At 28.2% G+C, this 14,275-nt stretch overlaps 1 protein-coding gene across 2 annotated transcripts in view; it reads right to left on the minus strand.

Annotated features, from left to right (window-relative positions):
* Positions 1–4,489: 4,489 nt before the first annotated feature.
* Positions 4,490–14,275, minus strand: part of LOC127280391 (uncharacterized) — a 51,791-nt gene continuing 42,005 nt past the window's right edge. For both annotated transcript variants that reach the window (XM_051303347.1, XM_051303348.1), the window contains exons 6-9: positions 13,308–13,484; positions 11,924–12,174; positions 11,052–11,782; positions 4,490–5,547 (exon numbers count right to left, since the gene is read on the minus strand). In XM_051303347.1, coding sequence (XP_051159304.1) covers positions 5,483–5,547; positions 11,052–11,782; positions 11,924–12,174; positions 13,308–13,484 — 1,224 coding nt within the window. In that variant the 3' untranslated portion in view covers positions 4,490–5,482. The remainder of the gene's footprint in view (positions 5,548–11,051; positions 11,783–11,923; positions 12,175–13,307; positions 13,485–14,275) is intronic.

The raw sequence follows: 14,275 nt of genomic DNA on the forward strand, positions 1-14,275 counted from the left end.
AAAAAGGTCTAGAAAACCTGGAAAAGTCATGGAAATTTGAAAAAATCCCTGGAATTTTATTCCACTTAATATTTTTAAAAAAAGGTTTATTCTTTGAAAAAAAACGTAAATCTAAATTTAAGTATATCTCCTTGGCGCCTCTTTAAAGACATTTCATTCTTAAATTAAGTATATACTATATTTAAAATAAGAATATACTCTTAATATTAGAAATATATTTTAAGAAGAGTATATACTGAATTTAAGTATAAAGTATCCTTAAATGGGCACCAAGAAGATATACTTAAATTTAGAGTTACGTTTTTTCAGTGTATATAAAAGTAACAAAATATAACCTTATTTTTTAAAAAATTATAAAAAGTAGAAATTAATGTTTTGATTTTTCAGGTAACATGGTTATTTTCTAATTCATATATCACTTCTACAAAACTTTTTGGATTTTAATTTATCATGACGATTTTTTGTTCAATTTTTCATGTACTTTTCAATATCTAAAAAGTTTTTTTCAAAAAAAAATTTTTTAACCCTTTTTTAAAATTAACCCTTATTTTTCATTTTTAAACCCCAAAATTTTTTGTTATTTTTATTGAAAGCTGAGATTTTTTTCCAAAAAACAGTATAAATATAAAAATAGGACAACATTGAGTTGGCGAGAAAATATTAAAAACAGGGCAAAAAAGTAGGTTCTTTTTACATGTTCTCTTAAACATAATAATGTCACATTTTTATATTTATACAGTTTTGTTAGGAAAAAAATATCATCTTTCAATTAATAATAACAAAAAAAAATATTTAGGGGAAAAGGGCTTAAAAATGAAAAATAAGAGTTGTTTTTGAAAAAAACTTTTTAGGCATTGAAAAGTACATGAAAAACTGAACAAAAAACCCTCTTTTTAAATTAAAATCCATAAATTTTTGTAGAAAGTTATACGGATTAGAAAATAACTGTGTAACTGTGTTTTGAAAAATCAAAACTTCACTGAAAAATCGATATTCTAGATTTAAGAATGCCTATACTTAAATAGGAGCCAAGAATATTCCCCACTTAAATTAAGTGGGAAGTATTCTTACATTAAGAATGTATTATTTATTGTTGGAATATTCTTGGCTCCTATTTAAGTAGGCATTTTTAAATATAGAATATCGTTTTTTCAGTGTTCAAAATCACCTCTAATTTTTATAATTTAAAAAAAAAATAAATTATAATTTCTTTAAAATTTGGCAATTTTTTAGGACAGGAAAGATATATATCAAAAAACATCTTTAACGTTTCGAAATCGGTACCGGTTTCCTCATGAGAATAACATCACATCAGATCTCATCACCATAACAGAAATTCACTTGAATTTTTGATTTTTGTCAATTTGGTTAATAATAACAAGCTGTCCCCATTTACTCTAAGAATTTGAAAACTCGGGGTAAATGGGGACAGCTTGTTATTATTAACCAAATTGACAAAAATCAAATATTCAAGTGAATTTCTGATATGGAAATCATAAGGAATAAGAAAAAAAATTTCTATGGTTTTTAAGTCTGTTTTCTTTGAAATACGAGACAAAATACTGAAATAAAAAAATAAATAAATAAAAGACATAAACCAAGCAAATTTAATCAATTTATAAGAAAATTTTTTAGTTTGTCCGCTATATTACAAATTTTTTCAAGCATTTTCATTCCTTAATACAGTATCCCTTAATATTTAAGGAAACTTTTTTCTTAAACCTTTCGTAGAAACTATGCTGTTCCCATTTACCCCAAATGTTAGGAAATTTATTAAATCTTGGGCTAAATGGAGACAGTCAGTTTCATGGTTTTAAAGCTTATCAAAATTTTTTTCTGCCGCATAAAATTAATCTTGGGAATGTAAATAATAACTTAGAAAAAAAAGAAATCTGAAAATATTATCTTTTAAAGGATGAAGCTTATGTAATTTGAGAAAAATAGGGATTTTGTCCCCATCTGACCCTAAAAGGTAAATTTGGGGTCGTTGATTACAAACAAATCAGTTTTCAAAAATTCAAAATGGCGAATGAATTTTTAAACAATTTGTCCGATTCAGTTGAAACTTGTTACTCTAGGGTTTTTGGGGTCGCTTATTATGAATTTGATGGCAATTTTGGAAAAGAAAAAAATTTCTAATTTTAAAATATATGCAAATTAATATTTTCAACCCTGGATTTCAAAGTGGAATTTATTTTTTTACAAAAACTTTTATCGCCTGTAAGAAAACCTTCAAAAATCGTTCTATATATTTGAACTTTTACAAATTTCACTTATAAATATCGTAGATTGAAAAAGAAATTCTCAAAACTTAGAAATTTCATGAATTTTGCCTTATTAATATAAAAACAGACTCGCGAGAAGTTTTTAAGATCTTGTCATTTTACCCCGTCTATGCGTGACATTACCTTGCATTATATTATTTTTAAATATTAGTATAATTTTATCAAAATTTTTTAAAAACATTTGCCATTATACCACGTCTTTGTGTCACATTACCCCAAAATTACTTTTTAAATATTAGTTTCATATAACCCCGTCTCAAGTTACATCACATCCGAAAAGTTTAGGATTTCGGACCAAAAATTTTTCTAAAATCTCAAGAAAAACAATTTTTCATACTAAATTACATTAAACAATATTTTGTTAAAATGAAAATTCGGTTGAATCTAAAATTTAAAGTATTTCTGTTTAATAAAGATTAGCGATATATTTCTCACTCGCTCGGTTGAAATATTTTAGTGTATTTTATTTGATAAACCTGAAATTGGTTTATTTATTAGTATAATATTGAAAAAAATTGCATAAAATGCTATCGATGCCGTTATTGTAAATTTGTTAACTTAATATAATTATAATAAATAATATTGTTCAGGAATACTGGATAAAATAACATTTTTTATTCAAAAAACTACGAATTTCAAATTTATTAATAATATAATTTTTAAGTTCAAGTTTGAAATCAGCAATGATAAAATTTTTGATTAAATAACAATTGATTTCAGTGACTTTTCTGTGATTAAGGGTTGATCCACTTTGTATATTTCCAATCTAAAAATTACTAACATCACCTATTCTACCCAATAAAAATTCTTTAAAATGCCTATTATGTTAAATGGAAATTCGAGCGAATAAAAATTCTGTGAAGTAAATTTTCGGTTATTTAAAAATTCGGTAATATAGAAAATCGTTTTGATGAAAATTCTGCAAAATACTAATTCGAACAAATAAAAATTCTACTCGAAAATAATTATGACAAATGAAATTTCATAAATTGAAAATTCTAACTAATGATTGTTAGAGAGTGTATCAAGTTAGAAAAACAACTTTCGTAAAATCAAAAATCTCATATTGGAGAATTTGCCACTAATTTGCCGCTAATTATTCGTGAAATTAGTTAGCAAAACAGTCGGAAATTTCGGTCAGAAATAATTTTGACACGTTTCTAATGCTTTGGGATTTTGCCGTAGCATCTAATTTAATTATTCGTGGAGAGAAAAATACGTCAAAAAAATTATTTGACTATTTTTTATAATTAACATGATAAAAAGTTAGCAAAACAGTCTATAATCTGGATCAGAAATAATTTGGAGAATTTTTCTTTGCATTGGTTTTTTGCCTTAGCAGCTAGTTTTATTATTCGTGAAGAATAAGTACGTCTAATAAATTATCTGACTTATAAATATCTAAAAAGATAGCAGAACAGTGAAAAATGTAGGTCAGAAATAATTTTGACAATTTTTCTGTGCCATAGGAATTTACCGTTTCAGCTAATTTAATTATTTGTGAAGAAAAACTACGCCAAATAAAATATTTGACTTTTGTAAGAATTATAACGTATACATGTAATAGTAGAGTCGAAAATCTTTGTCAAAAATAAGATTTCTTGTAGTTGTAGTTCTTGGAGTTTTCATAAATAATTAAATTATAAAAAAATATTTTTTAGGAAAAAAATTATAGAATTTTTCATTTTAAAAAATTATTTCTTTAAAAATCGTTTATATAAACGTTGCGTATTTCAGCTTCGTTTAAATATGTCGTTTTCGACTTACTAATTATATTAAAATGATTTTGAAGATGGAAGAATATAAATTTTAGAAAATTCTGATAGAATATTGCGAAGTTTAGTGTCATTTTTAAATATTTTGAGAAACTAATTGTGGGATTTGATTACGGCAAATTTACGACAAAATCATGTGTGTTCAGATTTTTTTATCCTTTCATTTACAGTGGTTGCACTGCTAACTTGATATCAAGTTAGCAGTGCAATCATAATCATGCGTCCCCACGTAAATATATATTAATAAAATTCAGCTGCTTAGGTCAATAATTTTAAAAGTTAGGGTCGTGGAGTACACCAAATCGAAAAGGATTAAAATTGATTGTTTATTCACGGTCGCTTGTAAAACGGAATTCTAAAAATGGAACAAATCCTATCTGATGTAGAATGTTTTAAATGATATAATGTTTTTAAAAAAATGAGAAAAAGTATCTTTTAAAAGATTTATTTTAAAAATTGCTTCAAGCATAAATAGATGTTTAGTACCATATACATCTGCCCTTACAAGGAATCCAATTTGATAATTTTTGATGATAACGTTTGTTAATCCAAGTAAAGGGAAAAAGATCAAAGTTTTATTCACATACATTACATTAATTATAAGATTCTCTTAAGCTAATAGTTGTAAAAAATTTTAATTTGTATAATTAGAAATCTCTGTCAATATATATTTTAATTGTTATTTCTTTTTTAATCAACAATAGTAATAGTAGTGGAAGTGTTAAAATCTACATTTTAAGACTTACACATCCATACACAAAATAACATAATATTTGAAATCGAATTATACAATTCGATATCAAAGTACGGTATTTTGTTAAAAATTTTGTTCTCTATTTTGTTTCACTGTTTCTAATTTCTACTGTTGAAAATCATAAGGAAATATCAACATTGAAATTGGTTTTTTTTATAATATCTGCAACATATATTCTAAAAACAAGTATAATAAGAATGTGAAATTAGTTATATTTTGTACACAAAGTTATTTATCGTCGTATTTACACTAATAATAACAATAATCATTTTAATAATAATAATAACATAGTTACTAATATAAATTAAAACTTGTCAAAGGTATATATAACAAAGTGATTGATGACAAGTTGATAATTAAAAAAATGCTAGCTTTGAAGACTAATTGGATCAGTATTTTTTTTTTTTTTTTTTTTCTTATTTTGATTTACATTTCAGACACAGTCGTGCAGTGGTAATGATATTGCGTCTGATTATCTTTGTTACTGACAGCCACGCTAATTTTATATACATAATATATATCCTATTTACATTAGTATAACTTATTCATATACATGTTATCAAAGGTGACAATATTATATATAGTAAATATATAATATTATAAATTATATGACAAAAGTAATTACAATATAGAAGGTAAATAGCGGATGGGTTATCCTTGGTAGGGGATCACTTTTCTAAACTCGAACACTCTCCAGGTTGTTTCGTATTCGAGTAGTCTATTCGATACTGAGCTGAAATTAAAATTATTTCGTCAATTTTATGCAACAGAATCAAATTTTTTTGTCACTGTTTTCTATTATGTAAATCCTTTTCCTTACAATTAATTTTACATTTTAATTTTATCCTTTCTCGATAATCTCTGCTTTAATTTTAGTATTTTCCTTGTAGGAAGAATTAATTTCCACTAATAATCAATATCCAATTTTTGACAAGCAAATTTTATTCTAAATAATCAGTATCCGTTTTCTAGAGAAAGAAAGTATCTAATTATTAATTAATTTAATATTACTTATTTATTGTGCAATTAAAGAAGGTAATATTTTGACATGTATAAGTTAAGTATATTTATATTTGACTTTTAGAAATTGTTCATAGAATTATATTTTTGAACACGATCAGCGATTGAAGTGTGGCATTCCTGAATTTTAAGGTATAAAAAATATTTTTTTAATGTACACGGTGTTTGCTTTTGGCCTTTTAATTTTACACTTGGGACAAAACTTCGGTTTTATAATATTTTTTTGCCCTTTAGCTGAATGTAACACAGCTTATGAAACTATTTTTTACAAACGGTAACCCTTTAAACAATTTTAAACCGCAATTTAACCCAAAGAAGCAATTAGACCCCTTACTTTTACCCAAAAAAGTAGTATCACGTAGTATCACTTATAACGGAAGCAGCAAAAACGTTGAAATTAAAGTTAAAAAGTGAGTTTTCTCAAAGAGGGACACTTTTAATTAAGCATATGTGATGCGCTCTGAAGAAAGGGACCTTAGAAGCAAAAAAATATAGGTTATGTTTTGAAATTTTAAATTGAAAATACACAAAGTGAATCAACTCTCAATAGAAATAATTGATATTTAAGTTTTTATTACATCCAAAATATTTAATAACTGATTTTAATTTTACAAAAGTAAATATAAACTTTTATTCTATGTTAAATTGCCGTAAACATAACCTGTAATTCGTTTGTTTCTAAGGTCCCCTTTTTCAGAGCGCGTCACAATATTATGTAAAAGTTAGAAATTAATTAAAAAAACATAAAAATTGAAAAAAAAGATTCCCTAAAAACGTTAACCTCCAAGTGGTGAGAATCGGGTAACAGCGATTTCTGCAACGGCTAGGAAACGTTTTTCTTAACTATTTCTTATAAATTTATCCTGCCTATATGTGATAGGGTAGACATTTTAAAAGTGATATTTTGACATTCAGGGCTTTTTCTTCAGCGAGTTTAAATCGATAATTTGGGACGCATGAATAAACACTAAAACAAATTGTTTTAGAATTATGATTTGATATAATTTTACTCTGTAGAATATTATTTTTGTAGAATATTTAAATATTAATTTAGCAGAATTTCTATTAAACCGTCTATCAATGTTAAAGAAATAATTCTATTCAAACAAAAATTAATTTTCCAGAAGGAGGTCGTGCACATAATACGTCACGCAAGTTTTGATTAAAATTTATACTTAAAACTTATTACTCTGGCGTTTTCGGGGTCGCTGTATTCGAATCTGATGTTAGTTTTTCAAAATTCAAAATGGCGGTTCCAATATGGTCAGGAAAATTAAAAATCAATAGAGTTTACTTAAAATTTGTTACTCAAGGGTTTTCGGGGCACGTGGTTCACTCTAGGGTTGTAGATAACTGTTAAACTACTCTCTAAATCTGAATTAGTAGAAAACTACTGATTATTAGTCGCAAAACCTGGCTCAATTCTCGCTACATCAATTAGTAAAAATTAACTAATTGACAGTAAGAAATAACTGAAAAATTAGTTAAATTACACTAATTATTAGTAGAAAACGTTACTGACACAATAACAAAACGAAATCTACTAATATTTCAGTAATTTTCAAACATAACCTCAAATTATTTAACTGTCAATTAGTTATTTTAACTGATATTTCAGTTGAATTTAACTATTTTCAATTAGTTGCTCCATTCTCGCTATTGAATTAGTAGTTTTCTATTAATTCAAATTTAGAGAGTATTTACTAGCTAACTGCGGGGATTTTCACTATATTTCATCCACTGTTTTTTATTTATAAAATCAAAATTTGAATTTAGATGACACTGAAAATCTCTGAGTAATAAGTTTTAAGTAAATTCGATTGATTTTTAATTTTCCTGTCCGCCATATTGGACACACCATATTGAATTTTGAAAAACTAATATCAGATTTGTAATCAGCGACCCCGAAAACCCTCCGAGTAACGTGTTTCAAGCAACTCCGCCGAATTTAAAAAAATATGTCCGCCATATTGGATATGCCATTTTTTATTTTTGAAAACGGAGTTCAGATTCGTGATCAGTGACCTCGAAAACCTAATTGCATTCAGTTTCAAAAATTTTGGTAGTATAAAAGTTTCTTAACATTTTGGACCCACTGACATTTAAGATTTTGCTCCTCACAGCGAAGGGGTTAAATAGTTTAAAATATTTTAGATCATCACATATAATTTCAGGGTGGCCACCGACCGGGAATACAGGGAATTAGACTGGAATTTTGTATACCGGAAAAAAGCCGGGAAATAACCAGGATTTTTAATAAAAACCGGGAATTTTAATTAAATTTACATTAAAACTAATATATTCTATTAAATTTGTTGAAAAGACATTTTAAAAAATTTGAAATCAAGTCAAAGATAAAAACAAAATAAAAACTCAAGAAAAGGAACAAATAAATAAACGAAAAATTCTTACTCAAAAAATTAAAGAGCTTTCTATTAAAAAAACAGAAATTATTAGAAGACACGCGAAAGAAAATCGATACAATTAATGTAGAATTAAAAAATTTAACATAGGATGAGATTACTTCAGAAGAAAATTGATCAATCTTCGTTTTGAGATTATATTTAAGATTTAATGCGACTTAATTGTTACAAATGTATGTTGTTTGTAAAAAAGACATATTACTATTGTAGAAAAATTTTAAAGGTAATTGCAAAAGTTTTAATATATTTTTAATCGAAATCATTAGGGGTGAGTGGGTCAAAACCCGGTAGGCGGGTCAAACCGGGTACCCCCAGTTTTCCATGATAGATATATTATTTCCATTTGTGTCACCCATTACATATACCTTTTATATTACAACCAACATCATTTTAATTATATAACCACTATAAAAAAATTTGTTTTTTATATTTTATACGACTTTTAAACTTTAGGTCAAAAGAAAATCCATTATTTTTTATCGAAAGTAAATCACTTATAAAATTTTTTGTGTCGATATATTCGTTTCGGTAAGTATAACATCTTTTTCAGCATTTATTTACGAGTAATTTTCTTTACAAGTAATTGTTAAATTCTTAACAATAAGCTGGGAATTTTACATTTTGTTAAAAAATGCAATGCGGGGCAAAACCGGGTACCAAACGGTGGGGCAAAACCAGGTATATTTAAATACATTACACTAGGCATCTTTAAATTTTATCTCAAAAGAACCGACATGTATGTTTCGAGATCGATGTTTAACTTTCGATATATCAATTTTTTACCATATCGATGAATAAACGATAAAAATTAAATTAATAAAAGTATTAAAAACAATCTTGGTCGTTGCACACAAAACATTTAAAAAAGTGTGACGTAACGCACAAGCTAACCCCCTCCTCCCCCATGTCACACTTCGTCACGATTCTCGGACCCACCTCCCCCCTTAGCTTGAAACAATAATAATAACCTAAAGACTTTATCTGATAATAATTATATTTAATTTTTAACAAAATAAATTTGAAGAATAATTTGAAAATTAATAATGGGAAGTTCTTTGTCAACCGGACCACCCCATCTCTCCATAATTGATTTAAATTAAAAAAATTTTATCATATTGGAAAAATTAGCTTGGAATGTGTACTTTATAATCCCGTTGGGCGCTTTTTGAAATTCAAAATGGCGACTTAAATATGGCGCCTAAACGACATAAAAAACACAAAAAATCTCTATTTAAAATTCAAAATGGCGGATCCAATATGGCGGACAAAAATTGAAAAATCGTTTAGAATCGACTGAAACTTTGTTACTCGGGGTTTTTTGGGGTCGCTGATTACAAGTCCGTTATTAGTTTTTAAAAATTCAAAATGGCATACTTAAAATAGTAGCCCAAAATTTAAATAATTGAGTTAAACACGTGAAATTGTTTACTAGGGGGGTTTTCGGGGTCACTGATTACGAATCTGAAGTTACTTTTTAAAAATTCTAAATGGCGGACCAAAAATCCAAAAAATTGAGCTAAACTCGTTAAAATGTCTACCTAAGGGTTTTTCAGGACAATCTTTACGAATTCATCGTTACTTTTTAAAAAATCAAAATGGTGAATCTAAAATGGTGGACCAAAATATAAAAAATTGATCTAACTTTTTTATATTGAACGTAAAAAAGTGCCATTTGAACTTATCATATACAACGCCAGATAACTTTTTATGGAAATTACGTGAGGATTATTTAATTAATAATCACAAGACTAGCTTAATTTTTTAATTCTATCCGCCATTTTGAATTTTAAATAGAGATTTGTCATCAACCATTTAAAATTTTTTTAAAACTGACATCGGATTTGTAATCAGCGATCAAAAAAACCCCTATGTAGACATTTTTACGAAATTAGCTCAATTTTTTAAATTTTTTGTCCGCCATTTTGAATCCGCCATTTATTATTTTTAAAAACTGACATCAAATTTGTAACCAGCGACCTCGAAAACCCCCAAGTAGTAATTTTCACGAGCCTATCTCAATTTTTAATTTTATCCGCCATTTTGAATTTTTGAATTTTGAATGGAGATACGTTATCACTCTGTAAGTAAACTATGTTGTGGTTATTTTTATCGTCATATGTGAAGCTTTAAACAATAATATAGATCATATTAGTGGATTTGTTGTGTTTTTTATGTCGTTTAGGCGCCATATTTAAGTTGCTATTTTGAATTTCAAAAAGCGCCCAACGGGATTATAAAGTAGACATTCCAAGCTAAATTTTCCAATATGATAAAATTTTTTTAAATTAAACCAATTATCGAAAGGTTGTTAAATTCTCTTTCGAAATAGTGTGTAACATTACAAAAATATTTAATGTTTTATACAAAAAAATTAACTTAAAAAACGCTCTGCCAGCGATCGTCTTTTGAAAGTGGAACGATTTGAGATAGAATGCCTGATTAATATTCGGTCTATTGGAAATTTAGATAAATTAATATTTTAACCATGAAATATTTTGCAAAAGTAATATTCTACAGAATAAAATTCTCTTAAATCATAATTCTAAAAATGTTGTTTTAGAGCTTATTCATGCGTACCAAGAATTTAGTTTAATGGAAAAAAAACTACAAAAAATCGTGTTCTTTTTTTTGTTTAGTCTTTTTTTCATTAAGTCAAAAGTTAAGTTTTCTTCCAGATTCGAAAAGAGGGGACGACACAGATAAATACCCTATCCGAATTTTTTTTAGGTTGAAAACATGAACAACGATGAGCAAGAATGTGAAGGAAAAAAAAGTATTTAGAAATAAATTATACCTCGTTTAGTAAGATCTTCCATGGTTAGATCCTTACAGTCAGTTGCAAGATGGCTGTTGCTGCCGCAGTTGTAGCACGATATCTTCGCAGGGGGGACGGCAGGTGTGTAAGTTACTACAGGTGGCGGTGGCATGTAGGGCTGAGGTGGAGGCATAGAATTCTGAGGTGGTGGCGGAGTTCCTCCCGATCCTGGAAGCCCATGATAAGGGTACATCATCTCTCCATTGGGTTGATAAGTGGTCGGAAATGCAGGCCGAGCAAACACCGCCGGTGAAAAATTCGAATAAACTCCACTACTTGGTCGCATACTTGGATAGTGACCGTGCGGTAAATACGTAAACTGTGAATGAGGCGGTGGCATAGGAAATGACATGCAATGTTGAACGTTTGGCAGTCCTGCTCCATTTACCATTTGACTTTTATGTCGCACAACGTGTGTTTGACTTTTTCTATTTCGCTGCCTTTCGGGCGGTGGTGGCATTGGTTGTGATTGAGGAAGAAGAGATGATGCAACAGAATGAACCGGCGTTGAACCAAGATGATCCGTAGCCGATGGTATTGAAGGATTCACTTCCGCACCACCCACCCAGGCAGCTGCCGGAGGTGTTTCAGGCGGAGAGCGACTCCCTGTGCTCTCCGAGCTACTACTTTGAGAACAATGTCGATTGTTCTCAGGGTCTAACCTCAAAGCCTGCAGTTGTCCCAAACAGTAAACATGTTGAGCATTACATCTGTAAATTCAAAATTTCAATTTAATTTTGCTATTTTGTATATATTTACCAAAAAATAAAAATAACTTAAAAATTTTTATTTCTTTCTCTACTGTAAATTTTTTTTGTAAATATTAAATTTTGTTTTGTAAAATATATTACCTGGAATATCGATTTTGTACTCCAGCCAAGGGAACCGCAAGGCATGCATAGCATGGTGGAGCTTGAGCTGCATACATTGGAGGTGTGGCGTACATTTGCATATTCGAAGGATCCATAGGTGGTATATTTGGATAACGCCGAATATTTGGTACACTGTAATGGCTCTGATGTTGAGGAATTGGTGAATGTTCTTGCCCTGATAATGACTTGGCATTCATATTCACGTCACTATTTTCCAAGCCAGAGGACATCTGTAACATTACGAGATGCCGACGAGTGAATTTAATGCCTACTTTAATATACATAATACATTTTCAAAATGTATAAGCCAAGTTAACTTCATCCCTAGGACAGTACCAGTGTCATCAACATTTCATTACAGTTTTACAAGAATTATAAATTTTGTTATGCAACTTAAGTGCCCACTTTTTTCTTTAAACTACCCATAAATCACCACAAATTTTCTGAAAACTATATATTATTATTATTTCTGTATTTTGTCCCAGGAAACCATGAGTACAATCATTTAAGTACAATACAATTTATAATATGTTGATAATTCAAAAATTCATTTCAATCTAAAATTGAATACCAATGATAAAGATGAAAAATATAACAATTTTTGATGATTATAACAGCAGAAATCATAAAAACATACAACAAAAACCAAAAACAGACTCTACTACTCTCAAGAAAACAAAAGTCTGACAACTGCAGAATGGTATTAAATAGAATAAAATTTATTTTGTTACAAACATAACATAGAATGAAGAATTAACATTAAAATAGTATGATTAAAATTGACAATATTAAAACAAGTGAAATAAAAATAAAAAAATAATACATTTTAATTATCAAGAGCTAACAAATATCTAAAAAGTTTGGACCTAAAAATACCAATCAGTCCAAATTAGTCCGAAAATGATCCGGATTCGTCAGCAATCAGTCCAGACGAAAAAATAAATCCGAGATCAGTCCGGAATTGACCTGATTAATTCCGAATATTTACTACTTCCACAAATCGGGTAAACGGACTAATTTCGGGTAACAGAAGCCTGACTATATTCGAACTAATTTCAGATTAATCCGGAATTTAATTGGAGAATGTAGTGAGATGATTTAGTTTGTGCTCGTGGCCTATAGGATTAAAAATATACCAATGATTTTTGTTTCAGACAATTACAATGGGCTCTGTTTTTCCATCCATTTAACCCCACCTATGACGCTGACGCGATTTTATATGTATAAAGTATAAACAAAAGTTTACTATTTATCGGCATTATATTTTTCTTCGCTTTTAAAAAGGTCATAGATAATGTACATCCCGGCGTTAATGGGTTAAAATAAATAGTTTTCTCCAGAAAAATGTTTGAAGAAGAATTACCTCGTTATCCTTTTGATCTCCAATACTCGATGAATTATTAAGATATTCTCCTTTCTTATCGCTGGTCATTTGACTTAATCCATTTGAAGTTTGACTTTTTACAATGTTTCGCAATTGCCCAACAGCATTAGAAGTTAATCCAATATCTCTGAGATCTTCATCGCTCATCTGCCTTATCTGAAAATAAAAAAATAACATTTATTTACTTTAAGGGGAATTTCTGTTATTTTCGAACTGAAATCAAATGCTTTTTATTTTTTCTCGAAATCTGTAACATATTTTTAAAAAGACTTTCAATAAATTGCTAGTAATAATGGTATAAGTACCTACTCGATGAGTACAGATTATTGATTCTAAATATAAGAATTTAATATTGTTTTATTGAAAGAATTCTTGCAGGTTTTGGAAAGATAGAAAATAGAAGAAGAAGATAAAAAATAATAATTTGCAAAGATAATGTCTAGAAATAGATATAACGTAATTTTTTAAAATTTTACTATTAAAGTTGATACTGAGAAGTGCCTGGTTCGTATAAGTTAGTGTCAAACAAATAATTGTAGGAAGGATTTCGGTTCTTACTCTGCAGTTTGTCACACACACTGATCGAGCGCAACGATCAAGCGTCTAGTGTATTTAGTGAAAATTTTTGTAAATAACATGCATTCAGTTGTGTATGTACCTTAGCATCTCCGAACAAACTCACAAAATATAAACTTATATCTAATAAATATTGGTTTTGTCATTTTGAGAATTTTCAAAATAGTAGTTGAAATAAAAAAAAATAAAATTTAGTTACTGTCTTCCAATCGATAAGCTAATCCATAACTACGAAAATATTAATAATTATGTGCAATTAAATATTATTTATCATTAAATAAAAATTTGGAAGAATCACTCGGTGTATAAGTTATAGAAAATATATACAATTTGATCGATTTATCCGAGTCAGAATTGGTAGTAATACGGTT

The sequence above is a fragment of the Leptopilina boulardi genome, unplaced genomic scaffold (assembly GCF_019393585.1).
Source record: "Leptopilina boulardi isolate dan_hultmark-lab unplaced genomic scaffold, ZJU_Lbou_2.1 LbouV2_244, whole genome shotgun sequence".
NCBI lineage: Eukaryota > Metazoa > Arthropoda > Insecta > Hymenoptera > Figitidae > Leptopilina > Leptopilina boulardi.